At 42.3% G+C, this 27,766-nt stretch overlaps 1 protein-coding gene across 2 annotated transcripts in view; it reads left to right on the top strand.

Annotated features, from left to right (window-relative positions):
- LOC121092476 (rho GTPase-activating protein 7-like) overlaps positions 1 to 27,766 on the top strand; it is a 50,815-nt gene that overhangs the window by 15,617 nt on the left and 7,432 nt on the right. Inside the window, exons 1-7 of one of the 2 annotated variants that reach the window (XM_040603584.1) lie at positions 19,916 to 19,983; positions 20,753 to 20,834; positions 22,066 to 22,126; positions 22,271 to 22,334; positions 23,590 to 24,947; positions 25,404 to 25,574; positions 26,295 to 26,454. In XM_040603584.1, the coding sequence (XP_040459518.1) occupies positions 20,807 to 20,834; positions 22,066 to 22,126; positions 22,271 to 22,334; positions 23,590 to 24,947; positions 25,404 to 25,574; positions 26,295 to 26,454 (1,842 nt within the window). In that variant the 5' untranslated portion in view covers positions 19,916 to 19,983; positions 20,753 to 20,806. Of the gene's footprint in view, positions 1 to 19,911; positions 19,984 to 20,752; positions 20,835 to 22,065; positions 22,127 to 22,270; positions 22,335 to 23,589; positions 24,948 to 25,403; positions 25,575 to 26,294; positions 26,455 to 27,766 lie in introns of those variants that run through there. The other variant, XM_040603583.1, reaches the window with a different exon arrangement.

Here is a 27,766-nt window from a genome sequence, read left to right as displayed (position 1 = left end):
CTTTCTTCTGCTATTAGAAGGTTGTGTTAAATATATCTTTACAGCCTCACAGAGAAAAAGTTGAAAAGTAAAAGTGAAAATTAAGGAGTTGATAGAAAATTATTATTTAAAGATTTTTTTAAAAATAGGGGGGGAGGGGGAAGGAAAAGGTTAAAAATACACTTTGAGAAATTTGGGCTTTGGGTAATATCTGCAGAGCTAGAGCCAATTGGTGCCAGAAGGAATTTTACACGGATGTATATTCCTTGTTACACTCTTCTATTAAGTTTCTTCATTCCTTCTATTGTTTGTAAAGTCATTTCAGTAGGTTATATGTTCTGCTGAGCCCCATCATCTCTGCATGTGGACCTGTCGGTTATCAAGTAAATCCTTTTCTCAGAAGTAAAAAACCCCTTCAGTCCAGAACTGCCATGGGCTGGGTAGAGTGTAATGGAGAGCCCTTTAGCCGACAGACATGGATCAAATCCAGCCAGTGATGGTCCCCAGAGCATCCCAGGGAAAGAACTTGCTGTAGGAAGGCCCTGCTGCCAGGTCAAACACACTGCAGCGGGAGCAGCAAGCATCCTCTCTGCTCTCCACTTGGCTGGGGAGGGTTTTGATTCTGCCCTGCTCTTCCCAGGCTGGTTTCCCACACCTGTTCTCCTTCAAAAAGTCCTTGAAGAGTGCTGGCCTGAAACTGGCAGCTCCTGTTACAAGCCACAAAGCCTTCTACTTCCCATGTTGTGCAAGAGTGCAAATAAATAAATATTGGTTGTAAAATGATTCAGTCTTTATGAAATCCAGTGAGACTGCTTGGCTTTTAATAGCATCAGCACTGAATTACACGTCTGGACTAGACACAGTGCAGAGATGAATTTCCTTTAATTTGTTCCAGAGTAACTCACCATTTAATTTAGCTGAGCAGTTCCTTGTTCTCCTATTCTGGAATGATGGATTGTGAAATGCACTCCTTTAAATTAATCCAGACACTTGATTTCTGTCAGCAGAGTAATCTTTCTCAGTGGTATGCTAAGTATGCCTTTAAAAGGTATGGTGAATATGAATGATATGCACTTGGTTGATGATTTAAGTGTTTACACTTTCCAAACATTGCAGAAAAAACAAATAGGGCTTAGCTGCATTTTTTATAACCTTACAGAAGTGATTATTCAAATAACATCAGGACTTAAATGGATTTCTAAATTTGATGGCACAAGTGAGGGCAACTCCCCTCTCATCAGAGAACCATCAATTTGAAATGGGGCTGAGCAAAGCTTATAATAGTTCTGATTGCAGGGCTTCCATAGATCATCCAGAAGGATTTCTATTGGAGCCATTAATGGTAAAATATTTCATGTGGGTGCTGTCACTGCTTATGCTGGCTTGATGTTGCAAGGGAGCGGTGCCTTTTTTTTTTTTTTTTTTCCTTTTCTTTTGCTCTTTTTACTTCTTAAAGATGAAGCCAGACATTTCTGGAGAGGAGAAAAGACAGAGGGTATGAATACTTTATATTTCTATACTGTCTCCTTTCCAAGAACTGCAAAGAGTTATGGTGAAGTCGAGTAGGTGATATTGACGTAAACCAACCCATCGGGTCCTATCAGCCCAGACGCTCCCTCACTTTGTGCTATCAGAGGTAAGGACTAGCTGAATGCCACAGCTGGGAACTGCACAGCGTTTCCTGGGTCCAGCTGGAACCTGACAGCAATAGTTATTCTTAAATGTGGGAGAACAAGACAAATCCTCCTGTCACTGAAATATGTGGCAGTGCTTTTTAGGCAAAGATAAATGTCCCTAAACTTTTAGCTACACATGAACTGCAGTGCACGCTTGCCCACCCATTCATTCTTGGCAGGTTTATACCTGCAGAAAATGGCACATCTAACAACTGACTGTGGCTGAAATCTGGATTCCTAGTTTGTATGTAGGGGCAGTGTGTGGGAAAGCGCGTTTGGAATCAGGTGGCCTGAAACCTTTTACTTCATCGCCAGTGGTAGACATAGAGATGGTATCTTCTCTGCAAAAAAGATCTAGATCTTACTGAGAAATATGTAAAAGGCTTGTATTATCCAAAATATTAGGCCAAGATGTCTTTCAGAAAGCAAGAAACTGAGCTCTTCTGCAGGGCACAACTTAGAAGGTGACTGCGTGTGCTGACATCCTATTATTGACAGAATAATGTACTTTTTTTCTTGATCCTTTTAAAGCCTTTTACATGTGGAATGCATAACTGATTTGTTAGCTTGCCTAAGTAGCTAACGTGTACCTTCTACTTCCCAAATCTAACTCTGCAGCAGCCTATGACATTTGGTTCAGGTAATTTTGTGGGTATACAGCAAGCAGAGGAAAATGGCACGTATATTTTCTACTATGCTGACTCAACCACATTTATCTGCCTCATTGCTTAAAAAGGAACGTGAAGAGTTGAAGTCTGCTTCATACTTCTTGCCAGCCCTCTCTCAGGACAACACAGGTTGTTGTGACCTGTCAACTCCATGTCCTATAATCGCCTACACACCCTAAAGAAAAATGGTTTGGCTCAATAAGGTAGGAGTTGTGTTATACCTGGATAGAAACAAGAATGTACACAACCTCAGTCTTAGGGAAGGGCTGGGTCCTGCTGAAATCTGAAGTGAGCTAAAGCAAATGAAGGTCTTTTGATCTGAAGTGCTTTTATTAACAGGCTTTAGTGGTTTGGGTGGTTTAGTGTCAGAATTTCTTTTTTGAACATCTTAACAGCAATCTCATTCAGATTCAAAATGTGTGAAATACTTTTCTGCATTTTGGAAGTCTGTTATAGCAAAGTAGTTCAATAACCAACCCAGAGGCTTGAGGGTCTTAAAACTAAGCTTTACCAGCCTTGGTATATTACCAAAACAGAAACTGGTTATAAAATTGGTTTACAGTATCATCTGGATAGCAGATGCCTTTTGCACCCATCACCTGGAATGGGAGACCTTGCGCTCAATTAGAGATGTTACGGAAGATACAGCAGTGTCTCTTAATTGTATATTAAATTAAATTAGAATTAAAATCCAACTGGACTTCTTTCTTCATTTCATACTGCTGTGTGATAGGACCATTGGCTCAGTTAGTCTTCGGTTCTTTCTTAGAGCTGGCAAAGGTTTGTTAACCAGAATGGGAGCTTTCAGCTCCTCTGGGAAAGGAGCTGGGAGAGGCTGAAGGACCTGACAAAGACCACAGACCCAAACCTGGGTGTTGATGTCTTTGGTAGTAACACTGGGTTCTTTGCTATCCCCTAAAATGCAAATCACAACTAAACCGCGATCAAGGCTTGGTGTCTCAGCCAGCAGCACTGTGAGTACCTGGCTGGGCTCACAAAGGACTTTTTGCCGGGGTGCGAAGCCTCGGAGACACTTGCCAGGGGCTCTGCACAAGCTGCGCGGGTCTCAGGCCACTCAGCTGCTGCAGTGCTTGCTCGCTTTGAGCCAGCCACCTCGGGTACTCTTGCCATTTCTGGATGTCTTCTAAATGTAATGCTGATAGAAATGTTGTTTAAATATTTGTGAGTTATTTAAAAATAGTGCGTCAAATAAGCAGCCTTGTGACGCCCGGCAGATATCTGGCTCAGACGAGCGCTTCAGTGAAGAAGGAAGAGGTCAGCACGAGTTATGTACACAACTTAAACTCTGACGAGAGCCACGCTGGATCCATAAAACACAGCGTAACTAGCTCCCCATTGAAAAGCCCCCGTGGGTGTGGGGCCCTGCGGCGAGGGGGGTCAGTGGCACTGAGCAGCCACAGCTGGCCCGGAGCCTGGCTGGAAGGATGCTGGGCTGCCCTGCGGCAGGTCCCCAGCTGGGCAGGAGGTGGCTGCCCGGGGCTGCGGCGTGCCCAGGGGCTGGGGGAGCACTCTGTGCGAGCAGGGGTGCCTTCGGGCACGCGGTGGAGAGGCAGGCTGTGCTGGGGCTGCCAAGCATCCCTGCCCCACATTTGAGCTAGTTAGGCTCTCTTAATATTTCCCCTGCTTGGTGCCCTTCAGCGTTTTTAGAAAACTAAACTTTAGGAAGGTCAAGGGAATGAATTTGCAATCCAGCCATGATTAAGGCCTTTCAGCAGTTTCGTCTCAGTATTATTAGATAGAGCATTTCAGGTCAGGATAGGTGGGCGCTGGACAGAGGGGAAATGGGATTCCTGTGATAGATGCGAAGGCTTGACATTATTCATTAATTATATTAAATATTTATTTTATGAGCTTTAAAATATTCATAAAATGTTTTAAAAGCTGCTTTCAAATGTGAAGTGTATTCTCTCAGTAAACAATTATCATGTAGAGATTAAAATAAGCTATGAGGCATTGCTGGGATACGTTATAGACTATTAAGGAAGCTGAGCCTACTGTAACACTTGAATCTGGGTTTATGTTGCCTTTAAATCAATTTGACACCAATTCCAGACCTATTGTAAAAATGAGATACATGCTTAGAGCACCACTGTCATCTTTCCAAGGGTTTTCCCACTTTTTAGAATTACTGCAAAGGAAATGATTTTTCAAGCATTCAGAACATTGCCTGTTTCTTGGCTCTTGTCACAATCCATATAATGGCTGCAATGGGAGATCCTCTGTAGCTGCCTGTCTAGACAGCACATTTTGTACATTTGGAAAATGGATTTACAAGTTACTACTGTAATTTTATACTCTGCCTTACAGATTCTGATCTGTAGTCTCCCCCCCCCCCGAGACCCCACCCCCCCTCCATTGGTTACTTTATTCTTCTTCTCTTTTAAAGTGCTAAAGCGAAAAGCCAAAATGAGTCTTAGCTTCTCTGAGGTGCATGTACAAGCTGTTCTGCTTTTCAGATGGAAATGGTACATCCACTTACGGAATTTATTGAGGCTATTTATTGAAATCTTTTGGCTATTATTACTTCCAAACAGCAACTGCATTTTCAGATGTTTACTATAGGTTTACTACAGATAAGCTTGGGATAGTCATTGATCTAGTATGGCACTTGCCTGTTGCTGCTTCCTGAGCTGTTAAGACATGTGGTTAGAGACAACTGTCTTTTCATGTGCAAAATCTTTCTGCTAAAATTAGGACTGATTGTCAAAAAATTGACCTGTCCAGCTGCTTTGATTTGTGGCTGGAATGAGCACCCACTGGATCTTTGAGGATTCCTCTGTCCAGCCATTCTGCCCAACAGCCAAGATACAAAGAAGACAGGAAGAAAAATAAGTGCAAGGTACTATTCTGCTTTTCTATTCAGGCAAGAAAGAGCTGTTTTTCAGGAATGGTGACGGAGAGAGGATGCTGAGTTTGGGTACAGAGCTTATTGAACTCAGTCTTGGTTCAGAGCAATATCACAGCAATGTCTGAACTCCAGAGGGAAAGCCTTAGCTGTCTGTCAGTCTGCATGTTACGTCACCTGCTTGATGAGGCACTCTGCAATTTCTTGGGCAGTTTTCATCTGTGATCATTTCCCTCCGTGCCAAGCCCAAAGGCCGGTGCAGTGGCGGTGCTGCCATCCAAAGGGTCAGCGGCTGCATGTAGCCTCCGCAGCATCAGTGCTGGCGGCATGCAGCTCCCGCTGCCTCTGTGCTGGGAAAGGAACCGTTTGGAATGGAGTTTTGAACAACTTTACTCCTTCAGGCCTGGCCTGTGTGTCAGAGGGGAACAGCAGCATGGAAGAGGTTCTTGTTAGTTATTTTATATGCAAAGCTTTATTTCCCAAGTGTCGAAGTGTCACTTCTAGAATGGCTCATCCGTTCATGCTTAAGTCAGCCATTCTGGAGGCATGTTGGTAAGACAGAGTGGGCAGTCTGGTTTTATTTATTTAAACAGCTGAATATGTCCTGGTGAATTTGTTCTTTTTATGCACTGCTGTCCTGACAGTCACTCCAAGTTGAAAAAAAAAGTGCTCTTGGCTGGGAAGAGCCAGTGGGTGGACAGGTTCCAGAATCACTGCAGAAGACATGGGACATCAGTGACCATAGGCTGCATCTCAGATGTCAGGCACAGGTGAGCTGTTTCTTTCCTGAGCTTCTTCCTCTGTGTAAAATTTAAATGTTGAACAATGGCAGATGAGTGCTGTGCTGACCTCCATCTAGCTCACTAGAAGCTCTGATATATTTTTATTATCTGCCTCCACCCCCCTCAGTTAAGTACCATTTATACTTGTGTGTCTCTGTTAGGTACTCAAAGTGAATTTGGCAACCTGGCAGGAATGACCACTTGCTGCTGGACTTCCTTCTCCCTTTTTTTTTTTCCAAAAAAAAGCTTGTGTCTGGTGGACACAAATTCATAACCAGCACAATCAATTTTCACAGGCAGTGGGGCATTCTCTCGAAGCAGTCCTGCCAGAGAAGCACAGCACTACCCATTGGTGTTCAGAACCGGCATGCCCAGGTGCCTGGCAAATCACTCGTCACCACTTCCATGTCGGCGTCCCTTCAATCTTCTCTGCCAGAAGCAGATGCCGTATCCAAGGAGGTAGTTAGCAGTGGGCAGAGGGGCTGTGAAACAAGGCTTTGTGAATCAAAGCTAATTACAGTCTGTTGGCTTCTTATGTGGGGAGAGTTGAAAGAAGATGCTTTTCCATACAATCCCATGCATATCAAATAGAGGAGCTTCGTATATTTCTTGAGATTCTGTCTGCTCTGTGAGATCGTTCGACTTTCCCGTTTTACGCAATGCCTTCGTCAATGATCACTGCTGTCCAAGGCAGGACACTATTCACTAGTGCCTGAACAGGACCTGGCACACATCCCCAAGGCTATGCCATGGCTTGCTCTTTTGGATTTGTTTCTCACATGAAACCCCCCTAGCCTTCCCTTCTAGGAAGCATGTGGCTTCAACAATGTACTCTGCCAGATCCCAGCCTGATTGCTTTGCTGGGAAAAGCATTTTGTCATTTGTGAAATAATACTACTTTGAATAAAAAACAAGCATTAATGACAGTGAATATGTAAGGGCCATGTGTGGTGCATGTGAAAAGAGTTAAGTCATCTATTCCCAAATATCTCAGGTCCAAATATAAATGGGTGTGATGTAAAAGCTTCCTTAGGACCTTTTCCACAGCTTGTCCGTTCCGCTATGCAGGGCCTCCTCTAGCTGCAGTGTGATAAACCAAGCACGTGTATTCTTACAATTCTAGGAATTCACTTTAATAGCAGACATTGCAAAACCTTTCAGAGAGGATACTTCACTGGGAATAGGAAAGGCAAGACATTACAAGCAACAACCATACTTTTTTTCTGTAACCTATGCAAAATGATTTTTTTAAGCTTCAACAGTTAGACGTTAGCATTCATTTGAATTTTTGCAGTATGCTTTCAGTCCAGCTCTATTTATCCAAAACATTGACTGAATTTCAATAGAAAGAACTGAAACGAAGCCTTCAAGGTTGCATGACCAATAGAGTGCTGTCCTTCCTCAGAAACTGCTGTTCACGAAAACAGGTTTTGTGGCGCTGTGTTCCTCAAGCATCCTGGCCAATACTCTCTGGTGTTAATGCTTCTGTGCGGAGACTTCAGAAGTGTTGGTGGCTCTGCCTTTAGTGTCACCCTGGCCTTTGTGGCTGGCTCCTGAAATAGGAGAAAAAGATAAGTCAATGCAAAAACCGAAGTGTTTACCCTACTCATTTTTTTCGGTTGGCTGGGGGCCAGGGCTGGGATTTTTCTCTGGGACCCTGTTCTCTGGACTGGGCACTTACAGTCTTCTCTGCACTGTTCCCAGGCAGGGAGGTCTGGCATGGATATATAATGTACATCCCTGGGGGGAGACTCCTCGGGGAAGCCCATGCACCCACTACAGGGACATTTCTTCTGAGCTTTTTTAAGTTAAATGCTCTTGGTGAATCTGTGAAACAAGATGTTCTGTTGCTACAATCTCTCACTCACATTTTAGGAACTTCACTAGTTCTGGAAGAATTCTTCAGTTTGTTTAGTCTAGCCATAAAAGTTCCTTGAGAAAACCCCTGGAATTCATTATGATAGCATAGTGTTTTCCTCTTTAAAAACTGCTTGACTTTTAGCAACAGAAGAGAAAAGCTAAGTTCCAACTTGAGATTTGACCTGCTCCGATGAGAAGCAGATTGCACAATTTTAATGGAAATAGGGGCATAGGGGTTTAAAGGAGTGAAGATCAAACCAAGTCATGTCACCTGCTGGACAAGGCAACACTCCATGCTGTTTTCCAGGATCAGCGATTCCACAATATTTCCTTTCATAAAAACATAGAGTAGTTGTGATTATTGTAGCAGCAGGTAAACAGCAATATAAAAGGACCAATTTCTTCTAAGGGATGCAGGAATAATAAGCATGCTTCACCTTTCCCTTTTTAAAAAAGGTTTTGTGTTTTATTCTCTTGGTTCTGGTATCTGGTGTTAGAAGGGGAATTCTCCCTGGTTTTTATTTCGCAGGGATTTCTAGGAGGGATAAGGGGTACATTTCCTACCATTGTGGGATGCTATGACCTAATTGGTGAAGGCTGAGTTTGGAAAGGAAGGCATAAAAATAAGAATTAATGATTAACTGACTTCGTTGGGGGCCAAAATTCATAGCAAGACTACCTCTAGATTTCAGGTCTGTGTTTCCCTGTTGAGCTTGGAAATGTGAGAGCTTTATCTGCTGCAGGTTCCACTGGAAGGTCCCACTGAAAGCACCCAGGCAAAATTCATTGGGAGCTGGAGAAAATGCTATGAAAACTATTTAAAAGATTTTAATCGTATTTTAAGGTTTCAGTGGTGAAGACTAAAAATCAGGTCTGAGTGGTCATGAATGACTACAGCCCGGACCAACCATACGGGTATGTTTGCTGTAATCCAACAGCTTTTTGACTGCCTTGGAGCCACACCATTTTATCTTCACTTTCTAGGGAAAAATCTGCTGTTAATTCCAGGGGGCCATTGAATATGCTTATTTTCTCATACTTCTGTTCTCACACACATGCTTCCTGACACAAAGACCAGAATGATAACTAGATGCTACTTGTATAATATGATGGGTTAATGTTTTGCCTTCACCTCAACATCACTTTAGTGTATCCAAGAATCTATTTTTAACACTATTATTTTCCTCTTCTTAAGCAAGGTTAAAGACTTTATTCAGCTCACTGTTGTCACAAGAGAAGAAAAATAGTCATGCAACCCAGGTTTTCGCTCATACATCTTGCTCCCTGAAATACACATACAAGCAGTTTGTCTAATCTGCCTTGCGTCATAGATGATAAAGTTTCAGTCTTTGTCCTTGGGAAAATACTTTTCAATCAATGGATTTCCTTGTCAGGAAGGTTTTGGGTTTGTTAACCTGTTTTTTTCTTAATTTTATCTGATGATTTCCTATTTAAAATCCTTTTCTATTGAGCTTATTAATTTTTGTCTTTGTAACCGACAGTTTTTCCCCACTGCCTTTAATATTCATCTCTTTGAACTCTGTCTTAATGTATTGCCTGTGTTTTGTTCTGCATATTTTCCTCCCAATTGGTGTAACTCCTTAATTAATCATGCAGCTTTTTACTGAACAGCTTGTTTCCATAGAAATATCTTTCTTGATGCCTACTATTATATCTATAGCTGGAGTTAGATTTCTTGATCTCCTGTGTTAACTCAAGATCATCAGCAAGGCAAATGGAAAACAATTACTTTGGGATCTTACTAAGAGAAAGTCAGAAATGAAATTCCATTCATCTTTTATTCATAAAAAGCGTCTGTTGCGGGAGGCAGTGAAAGGGAGCAATGGGAAGAAAGGAGTGAGGTGATCTCTGGTAAATGTATTTGCATGGGAAATATTCTGGTGACATCAGAATTAAAATAACGCATGAGATGTGACTCCGTTTCTTGGCACAGTGCCTGGCTCAGAGAACTTCAGGAACTTGGGCCTTTTGTGCAGTTTTGGTTAAGTATAAGTGAGGGATTTAGAAGCAGTAGAGTCATTTATAAAAACTATTAATTTTGTTCATGCAGTAGTTTTTGACGTTGTTTAAAATGACCTGCTCTGGGATTGTCTGTCACCGTATTTGAGCAAGGTGGAATGTAACTGGTTTGGAGACAGGACCCTTACCTGTGCTGACCTACAGTAGGCTGATGGCTGCCTGGGCTTTTTGGTCAAGTTTAGTCAGTTAGTAATGCAACCTGTCAGAAAGGCTCTGGAGAATCTTCAGCAAGGGTACGCGGTTTCAAAAAAAGAGGAAATCAAGCACTAATGACTGTTTGGGGAAAAGATCCTGTTTTCCAGGCTTCAGTTCCAAAGAATGGCATATGCTTTGGGGCTTTAGTAATGTTATTGGGTGGTCCTTGGTGAGCTGCAGAGCTGGGAATGGGAAAGCCCAGGTTAGCAGGAAATAGTCTCTTGTCATCTTTCCCTTTGGCATGGGAAGATCCACCAGCAGCCCCACAAGTCTGCAGCCAGGCAGCTGGGTGTGGAGGGTCTGACACACTGCAAAATTACCCAGATATCTCTTCTGAAAGTGAGACATCGTTATTCCAGACATCCTTGTGAAAACCATAATTCCTACTTCACATATAGCTGCTAAGGGCCAGCTTCTGTAGAGTGTCAACTTACTGTGTGGGCTGACCCTCCTCTAGTCAGAGGCTGATGCAAGGATCCCCAGGTTCATTGTGCTACAGGATGGGTAAAATGATCAAGAGAGGGGAATGTGCTTCCCTCCTGAAAATCTTTCAGAAATGCTTCACTTAAATGCTATGTCATACAGAGGTAGTTGCCCCATAAGATTTTCTGTAGGCCTTTTCTTGACCAGTTACCCATACAACACTAGAAAGCTTGCCGTCAGTTTATTGTTAAAGTAACCTAAAAGAGAGAGAATATGAGCATTTTAGGGCTGTGCATCATCATCTCATGGCAAATGCCCAAAGGAATGTGAGTGGGAAAGAGAAACTGCATGGTCTAGTTGGAGCATTTCTGTCACGTGGAAGCAGTCTACTGATGTTATCCCCCGATTTAAATTATGCATTCTGTCTCCCTAATCCAAGCACATAGCTGAGAATTTAATCAGTGCAGGGTGTATACTTTTTGTGTTGCTTTGGGTGGCTCTGGCAAAAAGCATTTTCTTAGGCAGTCATAGCTATATGCCATATATATGCCACTACCTTAATTTCTTCTGTGTTGTGTAGCTCAGTGCCAATATCAAACATCTTTTTTGTTGTGCCATACAAATTGCCAGTTTAGGAACCAATTGCACAAAAAATAAATCGCAAGCCTGTGCAAATATTGTATTTGGTTGTTGCACAGAAAAATATAATGATAGCAAACCACACCCATAAATTGCAAGTTTATTAGGGTATGATGATCCTAAATGTGATTGGGGTAAATTAAATGAACAGAGAAATGCATTACTTCACTTCTTAAATCTTAATTTAGAAAAAAACCCAGCCGCATGCAGAATTCCTGTTTTAAATAGAAATTTTTGCTTAGCCACTGCATTTAGTCTCTTCTTTTTTTTTTCCTGCTGTTTTAAGCTCGAAACTTTAAGAGGCTATACATGACAAGAAGCTGTCCTACAGAAATTTAGAGCCTGATCTGGTTATCTGGAGTGGTTCATAGACTTTGAATTATCTTTCAACCTCTGTAAATTAACATGGCATCCCACCCTTGTGTCTGCCCAGTAGAACTGTAATGCCTAACAGTCCAGCAGATAGAACATTATTAGTGATTTGAAGTTAACTTCCAGGGAAATAATGTTAAATGTATTAATGCTTTTAATATGTTTTTCTGAGACCAGCCTACATGACACTCTGAACCTTGTCAAATAACCCTGTACAATGGTTGTTCAGGTTGTAAAGGCTGATCATGTATTTTTATTACAAATCAACAATTTTGTATTGCTCATCTTGGCTTAAAAATCAGCTCATTTTTTTTTTTTATTTTAATAAATTTAATGTGACAAAATAGACCATTTAGAGCTTGGAGGGAGGGGGCTATATTAGCATAGGGCGGTGAAACAGCATCATTAAAAGCAGAAAATAAAATCATGGGGCAATGAACTGCTGCAAGCGTGAAGGAATGGAGTTGGTTGCAAAGGTCACAAAGCGCGCTGATGTTTTCAGCACACAGATTCATTGCTCAACTGCGTATGAATTTTTCAGACCACAAACTATTTTTTGGTCTAGACTGAGTCCATATAAGCAAAATCAAAAGTAAAGGTTCCATCTGGTCCATGAAAACGGTTGTGGCAGGGGACCACGCTGCGACACAACGTGGGCCGGCAGGGAGCTGGGGTGGGACGCAGGGCCACAGCCCCAGCTCTCCTGGTGCAGCCAAGGGCGCAGCGGCCGTGCTGGTGCCTGTCGGCCTTTGCCCTGCGTGCGGGCCAGACGCCACCTGTGCCAGGTGCTTGTCAGGAAGGAAGGACCTGGAGCAGCAGCTAGTTCTGTAAAAATGTCAGTAATCCATCAAAACGGTATTGGCAAAACGTTAAAACATGGAACTTGGCCCTGAAGCCTGGCTTGGCCTTCAGTGGCTCCTGGGCTGTGCAGCTGCGCCCGCTGGGGAGGGCAGGGGCCGGGGCAGCTCCTCCGAGTCAGGCTGGGCCGGGCCGTGGGGAGGGGCAGGGCGGTGAGGTGAGGAGGGAGAGGGCTGTGAGGAAGGGCAGGGTTGTGAAGAGGGAGAAGGCTGTGAGTAGGGGCTGGGCTGTGAGGTGAGGCGGGGCTGGGCCGTGAGGAGGGGCAGGGTGTGAGGAGGGGCAGAGCTGGGCCGTGAGGAGGGGCAGGGTGTGAGGAGGGGCAGAGCTGGGCCGTGAGGAGGGGCAGCTGTTCTTTGGGACGAGAGGGTCAGACCAGTGCAGGCTGGGTCCCAGCCCTGGGCAGGGAGGCCCGCAGCAGCGGGCTCAGCCAGCGGGCTGCAGCAGATGACATCCTTGGGTGAGAGCTCAGGTGGGTGCTGCAGAGACCTTCCCTTCCTCTTTGATATTGCTGCTTTATTAGTATGATGATAGTCCCTGGGCTGTCTATGCTTCAGATTATGCCCTTCTACTAGCTGTTGCTTTTGCTTCATAGTTGGATGCGTTTAGGTAATGCTTAGTAGATTTTTCAGGCTTTGTGTACCTTTGAGTATCAACAAGCTTCGTCAGGGTTTGTAAAAGATTCTCTGTTGACCAGGGCTCAGCAGCTGTAATCAGGCTTGGCACAGCATACCCACAGCCAGCCTGATAAACTAGCATTCTTTTAAATACAATCACTTACTGGCCAGCCTCTGTTGGGTCAAATAATTCCTAACATGCATCACACACAGTGGTGTTACTGGCATTTTGCAGAACTGAGGGAAGCTTAGTGCTACACAGACAGTACACTTGTTTTGTGTTTTGTTGCTTCTGTGCTATAGGTTTATTGATACTGGCTGTGTTGGAAGCAAGCAGTGCCCTTTCTGTTACAGTGCCTCCTAGGAATTTTGCATCAAATATTTTTCAATCACATACAAGGGTCCTGTAAAACCAACAGCCATATGGAGCTTGTGTGTCAGAGAAATGCCGTATCTCTTCCTGCTCTACAGCCAGCAGGAGCAAAGCACGGCGAAGCAACGTATCTGGGGTTAGATCGCATGGAAATAAATCCCTTGTCTCTTGCCCCACTCAACTTGAATAACAATTTTCAGGTGTGGGTTTGGAAATTAGAGAGTTATGTTTGCATTTCTCCTCAAGTCCACGGGAGTTAAATACCGAATTCCCCTGAGCCCTTTAAAAGTGTCGTAGAGCAGATACTACCCTCTCTAACTTATGCAGGAACAATTAAAAGATCAGCCAATACTGTCAAGCTAGTTAATGCGGTCTGCAACGAAAATGCCCTTAAACTTGTCTAGGTCCCAGTAACTGACGTGGGAGGCTAATGACAAGGACCTGAGTAAAGATCCTAATGTCAGCTTGGGAGTCCTGGTAATTAGCTCGGGAAGCTAATGCCAAGGAGCTGGATAAAGATGCAATTAAGGTTGCCACAAAGTACTGGGATACATTACAGTTCCCAGCTGTGATAACTGAAGAATTGGCTGCAGTTCCAAACACCAGCATGATAGTAAAGTAGGAACGAAAGGACAAATATCCTGGCCTTTTCATTTTCCAGACATTTATATTCACTATCTGCATGGAGCCTAAATTATCCTGGCAAAATTCCAAGCATTAATCGTTTTTTTTTTTTCCTCTTCCTCGAGTGGGTTGATAAAGTAACATTAGGCTTTGCTATTTTGCATTGCACAAGGGACAACAGAATAAACATTTCCACTTATTTATGATCCATCTCAGCTTTTGGAGAGTTTGACAGTTTTACAGTTCCCTGAGTGCTTATCCTGGTCAGTGCAAAAAGCCTGCTTTGAAAGCATTGCTTTCGAGCCTTTGACACTGAGCGGACAACACGGCCAAGACTCTCTCTTTAAGTAAGAGGCGATAAGAAAAAATAGTTCTTGAAAATCCTGTCACAGGTATAATGCAGTTCTGAACATCCTCAGGAAATCATAGTTTTAGTGCAGCAAATGCATTTTTCACAGAGTGTGTGTAAAATGAAATACCTTATTAGTAGCTGTAAGTCATAGGGAAGCAATACAAATTTTTATAACCCCAGGAAGATGCACAGACCAGAAAGATGCAATGGGAAACTGATAATTTTGCCTTCAAATGGACCCTGAAAAAGCTTCATCACTTCCATCACTGCCAGCACAAACCAGTAATCATAGGATCTAAGTCACTGCATAAAGGACCTGCCAGCTCAGAGCTGAGGAAAAATGCATTGCAGAGTTTGACATGCAGCTGCTAAGCATGCCTGGTGCTTGTTGACTGCAGTTCTGGAGGAGGCTGAGGGGGACAATAGTTCAGGGTCGTCAGTGACGAGAGGAGGCAGCAGCATCTCACTGTGCTGGAACAGCTGGCTGTGCCATGCCAAATCAAGCAGGTTTCAAGGTGGGGGCTCTGTTGCTGTTGTAGGAGGACTACTGCCATGTGGGGAAAAAGAGAAAAATCTTCCTATATAATGACAGCAATTGGGAAAGAACAAAATTCTTTGAATTTATTTCTGTTTCCTTCTAGACTGGTGTAATACGTAGTCAAAATCAAGTTGGTTCTCCCCTCTTTTCCATTCTCTTGTCTGTACTCGCCATGGCATGGGCAGGAGAGGCTGTGTGAGTGCCTTGTAGCTGGGCACATTGAGAAAATCTGTTCCTGTAAGCAAGCACTGCACTTGCGTATTACACAAGAGTGGACAAGTACGGTCCTGGAGTAACTAATTTAGCAGTGTGGCAAACAGCAAGAAAACCTCTCAAACTGCTCACTGGCATGGTTTTGGAAGATGTTCAGATTTAAAACACAAATCATTTTAATTAATTAAGACCTGATCACCATATAACTATCACCTGTCAAAACTGGAAAACTATTTTGGATGAAGATAGAAGTAAAAGTAATGTATCTAACATGTTTTTTAAAAATATGCAAAAAATTACTTTGAAATAAGACAGCTGCATTGAGACACCCCTGTGAAAAATGATGCATGTAGACTAAGGTTTCATAGCGGGCTGAGCTGCCCTAAGGGCTGCTGGCAACTGTGCATTTCCATGCTTCTCCCTCCATGTGCCCACCACTACCCTTGTCTCGTTACTGGTGCTCATCGGAACGTGTGGCAGCCAATTCAGAGAGCTAAAGCATCACAAATCTGATCTTGCCAAAAGAAATGAATCGTTTCCTGCCAGTCGCGCTGCCAGGCCTGCTCACACAGGCTCAGCCGTGTCTGTGAGGATGGGGAGGAACATGTGGTTAGAGGAAAGAAACAGGACTCCTGCTTTGGCAGTGGATCTGTGCAGCTGAAAAGTCACGTTGCATCCTGAGAAGAAGGTTCGCTGTACTTGTGCTTTCAAACAGCGATTTGTATTCTCCCATTTTATGTAGAGCAAGTTTTTTTAAAAAATTGTGATACAATTTGACACTCTTCTTTAGCTCAAGTTTGTGGTCATGTAGTAAGACTGACTGGCTTGTTTCACATACAGCCTCTCCCTTGATAGGAAGGTGCTGCTGCTTGTGATGCAAACATCTTGGAGAGAAAGCCTAAATCTCAGCATGGATGCTTTTTCCTTATTGCAATTCCTTATTCCTCTTAGCACTGGTACTCATTCTGATAGGGATTTAATACACGTTGTGGCACCTGCTTTCAAAGTACCTGATGAGCCTGGGTTTGCTCTCCAATCTGCAATCAGGCTAGTGCTCAGATGCGGGAATGCACTTTTTCAGGGCTTAAGCCCAAGTGGGTGAAGGAGAGGAGGTGTCAGCCAAGCTCGTGTAGGTACTGGGGCTCTGGAGGGAAGGAGGCAGTGGAGCACAGGGTGGCACCATGGCAGAGAAAAAGAGGAAGCAGGCATGAGGGCAAGGTGTGATGAGGGCCCTTGGGATGGGCAGGCTGTGGCACAGCCATCATTTCCGATGCTGTTTTCAGTGGGACTAGACTGAATTGTCTTCAGAACAGACCTGTATAACACAGTACAGCCAAAGGATGGCACAATTCATGTGCTTGCGTATTACTTCTCATAAACATCTGGTAGTAACCTACCACCCGTAGCCCATGGGGAAACAGCTGGCTTGGCATGGAAATTTTGCTGGCAGCCTCTAACCTAAGGTAGAACATTAAGCTTTGCAAGAAATGATTTTTTTTTTTTTATCTGCCTAATTAAAATATGAAATCAGTTCACGAGAAGGTGGTGGGTGACATGTTTAAATTGCTCTGCTATTTCAGTCATGCAGGTAACGCCCAAAAGATCTATTAAAAAATTGTCATCCTTTTGTATGGCAACTAGCTCCCTAGCAGATGTGTTGCAATTGCAGTAGTATTTGGAGGTGCTGCTCTGTGCTGGCTTTCTGCAAGCTCCCCCATTTCCAGTTTCTATTCAGGAAGAGCTAACTTTTTTCCAGCAAGCGTCTGAGCAGTTATTCTAATGTCAAGAAGAACTAAGCAATTGCTATCAGCTTGTGTTTATTAGTATATCTGTTTTAAAAGTTGGCCAGTAAACCTGGAAGACTTCTTTGTAGTGACTGTGCGACTATAGAAATGGGAAAGCAAATTCTAACCCATTGGTGAGGCTGGCTGGGAAGGTGCATGTCATCGTTGCATGGCAAGGTGGAGTAGATAGGCTGCAAAGCCAAGCTAGAATCAGAAGCTAGGGATGGGTCTTCTGCACAAGTGGCTCATCTATGCCATTTGTCTTGCCAAAAAAATAGTGTGAGTGTCATTTCACTAGCCCCAAAGAGTCTTCAAGAATATTGTCTCTTCTTTCTCTGAAGGAATCTTACATAGGAAACTGAACTTTGGCCACTTTTAAATGCATGCCTTAAAGCATCATGCAAGTTGCTAGGACCCTGATCGTTACTTAGCACCTCTGTTAGGGCAGGATTCGTAAGTGTCTGCTGCACATTATAACAGCTGCTGCCCAAGGTGGGTGTGTTAGTATTAGCCGTTAATGCTACTCATGATTATTGCTGCTCTTTTACATCTGTTATTCAGAGCTCTACAACTCTGCAGGGTCCCTGACAGAGCACTGCTGTGGTGCCTCATCTGTATTCTGCCATGACTATCCAATGCATTTTCACTTGTCCTTCATGCTGCACAGGCCATAAAAGTAAAGCAGTCTTGCACGTCAGTACTGAGTGCAGCCCTACTGAGAGCACTTATTTCCTTTTGAGCAATTATTTCTTATTTCCTTTTTATTTCCTCCTCTCATATTGATCATTATCATACTAATACAGGCTGGTCAGGGAATTTCCTTTCATCAGAGTGAAATTCCTAGGCATCCATTATCCCTTTATGATTTCAATTTCCAGTAGTGTTGAGAGGAGGAAGCACAGACATCCCTGAAATATAGAGGTATCAGTAGGCCCCTTTAGGTAGTTACTTAAGCAATTAAATAATTTCAGCAAATCTATTGGCAAATAATTGTAGACATGCAGACCAGGAAGTTACCAGTACTTCACGTGTTGCCTCCTGACACAGCAGGGACATTGGAATATGTGACTGTGCAGAGGTATGGTAAAAGGCCTGAAAGTTTATATTAGCAAAGAAAATTGCCCCAACTCCCTGTGTCCTTGTCCTATGGAAGAGGGCACCTCTAAGTGTGAGAATGCCATTGTATTTTCAGTAATAATCTTCAAAAATGTCATAACTAGCTGCAAAATATTTTCTAGCCTATTCACTATTCACAGCTTGGTTCACTCACAAAACAGAGGTGTACTTTTCACATGTTGGGAAGTGGGGAAGCTTCAGCCCCTACCCAGTCACTCTGCTGTCCGAGCTCAGGAAAGCTGTGCACAGGCTCAAGTTGACTAGTTTAAAGTGAGGTCTGGAACGAGGACAGGTATAGTTTCTCCCAGCTGAGCTGGTTGAGTGAGTCTGCTGGGGTTTTCTAAGTGAAAACCACTTTGTCTTTGTGAAGACCTTTAGTGTTAGACTGGTCAACCTCCTGGCTCTTTTCTGCAGACTTGTTTTCTTTCCTGTTTTGCTCTGTGAGTGCAATGCTTCTGTGTTGCCAGTCCCCTGTCCTGGTATTAAGTAAATGCTGTGTTATGATAAAGATTATGATAAATTATGGCACAAAGTATAGTAATAAATGTAGGCATAGTGTATATAGGCTATTGTGGAAGAAATTAGTTTCTGTTCTGCAGTTTGGAGGGGAAAAAAAGGAGAAGTCATGCATCTGTTTTATGTAGAAATATCCTTATTATCCTGTGGTATTGCTTTATTCTCAGATGGAAAAAGCCATGGAGTTTTGTGTAGGAAAGCTTTTGTTATGGATGGCATTGTCCAAATCAATCAAGTGATAATGGAAATAATTTAAAGTTTAGAAGTAGAATAATAAAATCATGGCAGTTCTGTAAGGTCTGTTGTTTCTTCAGTCTGTTGCACTGATGATTTACAACTGAGAGGTTAGAGCAAAGCAAGCAGTGAATTTGAATAGGTATGTATGTGAAGTGCCTTGGAATCCTAATCTTTGAGTGTACGTGTAAATAAAATAGTTTTAAGAAGCAGGTCTGTTTCTCTAGCCTAGCATGTTACATTTTAAGGTGCTTTGAAAACATTTTTCTCTACTGAGCATGCTTGATTTTAAAGTAGTTTTAAAATGCTTATTTCAAAGGAGTCTGCCTTTTAGTTGTTGTCTGTTATGTGTTCTGGAGTACACACAGGCATTCAAAAACTGTAGTATGGGAATCATCTCCTCTTCAATAGACCCAGTAATTTCTAGTATTTGCAGAGTTTAGACCCTGCTGGCACGTCCTTATGCTAAACATGTTTATGTTTTTGAGGAATCTGGTGAGTGTCCTGTGATTCTGTGTGGTTATATTCTGCTCCTGTGGGAATGTTACAGTACTGGCCATAGGGCTTTATGGGTTGTCACAAAATGAGCAGTTAATTCTTGACATCTGCTGTGCTGAAGTGACTGCCAAGTTGCAGTGTAGTTGGCAAGGAAATAAATATTGATAGACCCTAGCAACAGGTACTCCTGAGAACTCTTGTTCTGGGAATGCTTAGGCTGTGTCCAGTGTTACTAATGTTGTGATAGCATTTTAAGTTTATTTATAGGATCTGTTTGTGTCTTATCACCATCTCTCAGAACTGGAACGCATGAATGGGCTTTGCTGTGCGAGGGCATAGACATCTGTATCGTAGACTCTTCTCTGGTGACTCATTTCGACATATAACAGATGCTTCACTGTCCAGATCTCAGGGGTAGTTGATGGACACCAAAGTATGACATCTCAAGTATGTGTTCATATCTAGACTCTCGTATGTTTGCTATCTATCCTATGTTGGAATGACTACTTCAGAGCTATGTATGTATAAGTGCATTGGATACAAGAATGTCTGTCTTTTTAGTACTATACTAACAAAATATTCATATACAAGATCCTCTGAGAATCCACCAGATAAAATCAGCTTGCTCTTATTGTGAAAGCAGCAGCTGTTGTGAACGCTGAAAGTGTACAATTTTATGTTTTCATTGCAGAAATTGAAGCCAGAGAAGCCTGCGACTGGCTGAGAGCTGCCGGTTTCCCCCAGTATGCTCAGCTATTTGAAGGTATGATCCCAGTGTCTTGTCAAGCAGCTGTATTAGAGTAAATTGTTTACATAAGCAATATTTCAGAACCTGATACTTTTGATAGAGACACTTCCAAATTCTGTAATATCTTCATCCAAACCTCTGTGTGTTCTTGCAGAAGGAACATCTTAATTAGGTTAGCATGGCCTCAGTAGAATCCTATGAAGAACCAAATCTTTCCTGGTTATTGTTAGCCTGTAACTCAGCCAGATTTCTGCTTTTGTCATTTTTAGTTGCTTATGATTTTCTCAGGCTCTTTTCCTTGAGTGTTGGGGCTTTTTTCTGACTCACTGGTTGCAACCTAAATTTGTCTAAGGCTCTCCAGCCTGTGGTCTTGAGCGAGATTGTTTTATTGGTGTTTTGAAAAAGAATGTTGGAAAAAACATCTTGCAATTTTAAGTTTTTAAAACAGATGCTCGGAAGCAGCCAGCCAGTCAAACAATGCAATTTCAGCACATTTTCATGTTGTTAAAGCTAGAAGGAATGCTTGTGACTTGTGGGAGAGATACAGCTTTCTTGAAATGCAACAAATGCTTGTCTACCTGTAACTGGTAACAGCAAGTAGGTACCTACACATGTTCTCCCACTTGCTCTAAGAAGGTTGTCCTCATATACTTCAATGACGTTTGTGTGAATATATAGTTATAGAAAAAGATTTAGATTTATTTCACCTATGGTAAAGATGCTGGAAAATCCAAAGTCTTTGCAATTATAACCCAGATCTCAGGTTCAGCTTCTTTGTTTACAGATATGCAGTTTCCTATTGATGTAAAAACTGTGAGGAAGGATCATGAATTTTTAGATGGAGATGCAATTGAGTCATTATTCAGGTAAACATTAATTATGAATCACCTTTAATATAGAGCCTCCAGTCTTTGTGGTTATTTGTCATTCATCTTTTCACGCCTTAGTTTTTGTCAGAGACTTACAAAGTCACTAATGCTGCGACTGAAGGAAATCTCTTAAGCACATACTTCAGTACCACTGAAGTTGGTTGTTCAAAAGTAGAGTAAGCATGTCCCTGCCTGTCTTCATCAGCCAAGGTCTCAGTGACATTATACTAAGCATCAAATCAGTCTTTTCTGTAATGTGAAATGTCTGCAGGCTGAGAGAATAATCAGTTCCCTGCAAGCATATCATAGCATGACAGTTTGCTCTTTAGAATCGCGTATTACAGAGCTCAGGGATTTCCTCTGACTAGTGAGCTTCCCCAGAGCTGTTCCAGGAGGTGAACAGCAAAAATTATCTGCACAAGAGATATGTTTTTTGTTTTGTTTCCCTGGTTATTGTTTTGAGTGAGAAGCAAAGGTATTGATTTGAAATTACTGTTTTGCCACAGCTGTTCATAGCACACAAGTGAAATTGCATCATCAGTGCAAAGTCAAACTCACTGCTCTTTGGAATTTCCCTGTGTAAGAGTGCCAGGATAGTGAGGAGGCATTCTACTTTACTACTTACTGCAGTTATTGAAGCTTTCTCATTATGAGATTGTGTAGCAGGTGAACTCCAGGCTGTCCATGCCACACCACTTGCCCAAGCCAAGGGATGCAATAAGAATTTCTAACTCTTAAAGGACTGAAAATTTCCTCTTCTGGCAAAGTGGTTTGGTCTTTTTCTGTATTGTTATGTCACCTGAATTCAAATTCTGCTTGTAACAGGAGCACCAACAGAAGCTGTTTGTGTATGCATCTCTAATGCACAGCAGATAGAGAGAACTTTGGATATATTCCGATTCTTGATATAACTTCTGTCCTGAGTGTTCCTGAAAGGCTATCGGTGTGCCTCCCTGTTAATGCCGCATATTTGTTTGACAGTTAAGCAGTGACTGTCTAGTCTGGGGCCTTATTGGTTCCACAAGTTTTGATTAGAATGATAGATAATAAAGTCCTTCCAAGGATACAGATTAATGTCTTCATTTTTTAATTTTTTTTAAGAAGCCCACTCAGACTTTCTCATTTTCAAAATTAAGAGTTATCAATATACAAATTTGCACAATCATTAAAGCTCATTATATGATTTTTAATTAACTGATTAATTATGGTCCTCTTCTCTAATTTTAAGATGGCAGAACTGGAACTGTGAACATCATGGGGTTGTTAGTTGGTGCTGGTTTTGGCAAAAGGTATGGAGAACCTCTAACAGAATGTCAGTCTTTGACATCAATAATGAAGGCTTCATGGTAGAAGTTTGCAACTACTTTGGTGCATGTTTATTTTCAAGAAATTAAACAGTTTAAATTTAAAACATCTTTTTTCTTATACCCTAGACGGTTGAACACATTGAACAAGTGTGCATCAATGAAAATAGAAATAAGCCATCAGAGGAAACGGGTATGTTTGTTTGTGAAATATTATTAATTTTCTCATTAAAAATGTGTTTAGCTCTTATTTCAAAAATCTGTTTTTAATAGGTATATAAAGGATTAGCAATTTATTAACTTTTCTTTCTATTCTCTTCCATCCTGCAAAGCTCTTCCATTTGCATTTTCCACTGAAAAACATAGGGATGGAGATAGAAATTATGTAAGGTTCATTTTGTAACTTTATAAGGTAGGTTAGGGATGGGTTTTGAAACAGTTTTTAGAAATAATTTGATGCACATTACTGTCCAATAGTGTGGCACCAAGGCCCCACCTCAGCATGTCTTTTATTGCTTTCCTAAGTAGTTTCACACCTTATTTAAGGCCTGAAAGCGAAATTTCATTCTTAGTGACTAAATGAAGGATAAGCAATTGAAATGGGCAATCCAGATAGTGTCAGCCAATGTCAAATGTCCAGCCAATAAAAGCTGGATAGGTTTTATCTGTGCTGGCTTTGTCCTCTCCTGCAAAAAAGTACCATAGCTAAACCAGTTGCTATAGCCACATCTTGGCTGGTTAACACCAGGATTGTAAAGCCTCTTACCATAGGTACCATGGATTAACTGCAGGACTAGCAAGAAAATAATGCCATCTTTTGGAAAAATGTCTAGTTTTTTTGGAAACTTCCACTCTGCCATCAGGGAAGAATGGGGCAAGAGAGGGTCCTCAGAGAAGAGACAGGTCGTTCCCATCTCTCTAACAGTTCACTGGCCAGGCACTTACTTGGAACGGGGACAAACGGCCAGTGAGACCGAGGTATCCCAAGAGGGTGCACCAGATATTGATGCTGCTATAGTCCCACAGTCAAATACTTTTTTACCTGAAAATGGTTGAGTTTTGGTCACAGAAGCATCGAAGAGTATTTGACTTGTTTGTCTTTAGAAAAGGGCATGTAAATTCAGTACAATTCAATTATCTTTCAAAACCTTTGGATTTGTTGCAAAACAGAATTTTTCATCCTCAAATCAAATCTGTCATCTTTAGCTGTGGTAAACTTATCAGATTTGTCAGCGTGCTTGGGAATAATTTGTTAGTGTGTTCTTCAACTAACAGAATAGAGCTCAGGGCAGACCTTCAGTAAGTGTTAAGTTGCATTTCTGTATATTGGTCTTGGGGGTTTTGGATAGGCAGAAAATTGAAGTCTGCTTTTTTGTTACATGTTTTGGTAATTTAAAGGTTGCCAAACTTTGCCCTTGAACTGTACTTTTTTTTTTTTTCCTTCTAAGAGTGATGACTCTGAAGATGATGAACCTTGTGCAATAAGTAACAAATGGGCTTATGAGAGGTGCAGTCAGAGATGGTCTCGTATTGAGAGCCTAGAAGGTTTCCCAGGAGAGGAAGGTGCTAGTGCATCAGTCCCAGGCAGTCCAATATTGAAAAACATCAGCAAGGAGGAGGATACTGTCTTTCTGGATTATGGCGAGAAACATGATGTGTCTTCAATTCACAGTACTAGCAGTGGTGACAGTGACATTGTTAGCTTCCCAAAACTTTTTGAAGATGTGGAAACCAGCATGAGTTCCTCAAGATGTTCCTCAATTAAGGCGGCTTCACTGGACTCTGCTTTTAGTTGTTCTCCCCCCAGTGAATTTTTAAATATCACCAGTGAGGAGAAGCTTTTGGGTAAGTCACCATATAAAAAGAGGAAGAGCCTTCTAAAGAAAATGGAGAAATTGCACTTAAGGAGCTGCAACTTAAGGAGTGGTCAGTCAAAGGCAAAACCCATAATAAGCGAGCCTGTTCTTCTGGAAGGGCTTAATGAAGAAAAAATGAAGATGCTGAACTGTGTAAATATTTCCGACCTCTCTGGCATCCAAACAAAGGACAGTTCTTCTTTTTCTCTCCAGAACTGCAATAGCCGCAACCAGTCTGAAAACAGCAGCACAGTGAGCGCTCCAAGTCCTGTTAAAAAACCACAAAGCCACTGTGAAGGAAGCGGGGTGTATGCAGAAGACTCTGATTCTAGCAAGCTCTTGCTGTGGAGTGATCTATCTCAGCAAAACCTAACAAATGACATGAAGTTACAAATGAACCAGGTGTTCCAAATACCACAAGGCCATAAACCTGGCACTTTCCCCAAAGCACTTACAAATAGCTCCCTGTCGCCAGTAGACAACTCTTCCGTCAACTGCAGAACTGGGAATTTACATGGGTGCAGGAGGAGCCGGAGCAGAAGCAGTTCCAAGGATGCCAAAGCCCCCAGGAGTCCCCTTTCAAGCACAAATAACAGGCTAAGTGTGTATGACAACATGCCCAATATCGAACTTGATAATTTGGAGGCAGCGCAAGTTGGTGATGATGATGTTTTTTCAGAACTGAACAATGTTATAGAGGATGTCAATGGTCTCAAAAAGTTGGTTGATCAGTGGACAGAGAAGTTCTCAGATGGTGGGGATTTGGACTTTGCCAGTGACTTGACCTCTTTGTATCCATCCTTACCTAAAGAAATCTGTCTTGAAACAGAGGGCTCAGAAGATAAGACAGCAGACCTCCCAGCGACTGAGGGAGAGAGCAGCTGTGAACTGGGCAAGGAGATGAGTTCTGCAGGCCTGGCATACATGACAGACTCTAAAAAGACCAACAGGTTAGCGGTCCTTGGGTTTCCCTGTTAGACTGTCCCTTGGGAACCTTTCCCCATTGATTCTCTCCCCTCAAAATGTAATTGCTTTTCTGGAATAAAGGATTCTTAAGTAAATCTGTTCTGGGTAGCAGGGTCTGCGCTGCTGGTACCAGGTACTGCTGGTCTGTAGACACTCGGTATCTGCATCTGCTCTGACCTCTGTAGTAGGGCTCTCATAATCAGCATGAGTACTCTAGACATTTGGAATCAGACTTCAGGGCTGCCTTGCTGTATTTCTTATTGAAACATTTTGTATTGCCAGAGCACCTCCTGGATGATAAGTACCCTGTTTAAACGCAACTAACCATATGGTGTTTGGGAACTGCAGGTCATTTAGGTGTTAGGTGCTCCACAGATGCAGGCAGAAAACTAACGAGGGCAGTGAAATAGTCGTAAGCCTAAACAATATTTATCCCACAGGCATGGGAAGCAACACTGGTCTGTGGAAGAGAGTGTGAACTTGGAAAGCCTTCCCATCCAGACCGACAGCCAGTCAGCAGCCCAGCTAGCCCGGACACAAAAGCTGGCTTTGTTGAAACTCACTGCTTTGATGGACAGATACTCCCCTTCCAGTAGGCAGGGCTGGAACTGGTAAGTTGTCTAATATTAAAGCAACCTGTGTTAAAAAGACAGGATTTGATATGTAGGCAGGTGAATTTCCTTGTCTGTCTAGATTACACATGTTCAAGGTGAGGAATTTCATCCTGTTAAATCGCTGGCAGTTCTGTGGTTATTTCAATGGCTCCAGGATTTCCTCTGCTATGGACTGCACTTTTGCTCCTCACTGGTGGTCATGTTGTTACCGATTTTAAAGCACGTTATTGTTTCTCTTTAAATCTGCCCATTTGCAGGGCTTTGTTAGAGGTCCTTCACAGAGATGGCAGGACCTGAGGTGAGAGCTGACTGGGCTGAGAATCCTTCTTTTCAGCACCAAGTCCCTGTTTGAACTAAAGCCATGACAAAGTCAGTCACCCAGAGGACTTGGACATACCGGTTAGCGTCTTGTGATAGGGATCTAGTGCTTGAATATAGAATGAAGTTAAAAAAGCCTGCAGTGTCCTAAAGGGATGGATTGTATTTCACACGAGGATGCTTTATTAAAGCTGATCTCAGTTTTGAAGTGAGGAAGTAATTCTTGTAATTGCCCTTAATGGTTTTCTCTCCATCTTATGATGCCATGTGTAAAGGTATGTGGCAAAATTTGGGGTTGTGGCAAGTGTAACTACGTCCTTTCCCATGCATTTAACTAAAACAGCAGGCAGAACTGTGCTAGAGAGCTAATAAATTGCATACACTGGTTTTTGTTTTCAGGACTGTACCGAAGTTCATTAAAAAAATAAAAGCCTCTGACTACAAGGACAAAAATGTGTTTGGGGTTCCTTTACTTCTGAATGTTCAGCGAACAAGCCACCCGCTGCCTAATGGCATACTGCAAGCCCTGGACTATTTAAGAAACCACTTTCTTGACCAGGTATGAACTCGTGGCAGCCCAGAGCAGCTCTGTTCCGTAAACGGATCTGCTCCAGGGAACCAGTCTCTGCTTCCAGCTTTTGTGAGGGACTTTCTTACCTCCTAAGGCTCTGAATAGGCAAAAGGGTGTAGGTCTGAGCAGGTGGCCTGAGAGGAAATAGCAGCGCTGTTTCCTGCTGAGAACATCTTTAGTCTTGTCTTGTATTTTTGTTCCTTGCATTGCTGAAATCTTCCAGTTGGTTCTCTTGGTGCAGGCAGTCAAGCTGTCTTCTGGTGAGCAGCATGTCTCTGCTCCCTTAGAAAGTAAATCTACCACACAATGTCATTTTTCCCTTTGTTCTGTGGTTGCTGATGGTGCCAGAGCTAATGTGATAATTAATCTTGTTTCAGCTGAAATGTACCACTAAGCAGAGATAAAACATGAGAGCAGTGCCTTTAACATCTTTTCTGGATCCAAATCCGTATTTATCCACTAAGTAGAGATGTGTACGTGGCAATGAAAGTGTGTTGCATATGCTGTTCCTGTAGCATAGTTGCAGAAATGGGGGACCCTGTGACATGAGACACATTAGTTAAAGAAAGGGCTTATTTTCCCCCCTGTGCTTTACAATTGCATAGGTGTGTGGTATTATGCTGAAGCACAAAAATGTGTGTGTGCATCCTGTGAAGCTACAATGTAGTTCGGTGGCACATACTGGAGTGTGAGCAGTTGGCTTCTTATGGAGGCAGTGTGTTTCATTTTGAGATCATGGTATCTCATCAGTTAATACAAATAAGCCAATGGATGTAAATACTGTCTCAGTGGCACACAGTGAAAATTTCAGCAGAAGCTTTGTCAAGGTAGAGTTTGTGAGAAACTTCTAAATCTAGGGTTTTGTCTGAAACTCGATTGACATTCATATTAAAAATAGAATCATAATTTCTCTCAGAATGGCAATTGCTCTTTGCCAGCCGGTAGACGTATTAGATGTATCAGATGTTAAACCTGAACCTTGTGGATCTCACAGTCTGAGTTTGTTTGCTCCGGGATGGGCATCAATGTACATTTGTTTTTGGATAAATGCAATTGGTGCATTATAATCTTGCAGTTCTAATGTGTGAACATAGCCTGCTCAAGCAAACTGACAGATGGTAATTGTAATGGTTTTAAAAATCAAAAGAGTCATTTTGCATTAAATAAAAAGCAAGCAAACAAATGTGAAAATCAGTATGTCTTGACAGCTGGTTCTGTGGGCATCGGACCTGGTTAGCCTGGGAGGAATATCTGTGCGGCTTCTAATGATACAAAATATTTTGGTGTTAGATCCCACTAC

Source organism: Falco naumanni, chromosome 8 (assembly GCF_017639655.2).
Source record: "Falco naumanni isolate bFalNau1 chromosome 8, bFalNau1.pat, whole genome shotgun sequence".
In the NCBI taxonomy this organism is placed as follows: Eukaryota; Metazoa; Chordata; class Aves; order Falconiformes; family Falconidae; genus Falco; species Falco naumanni.
This window is presented reverse-complemented; position numbering and strand designations above follow the sequence as displayed.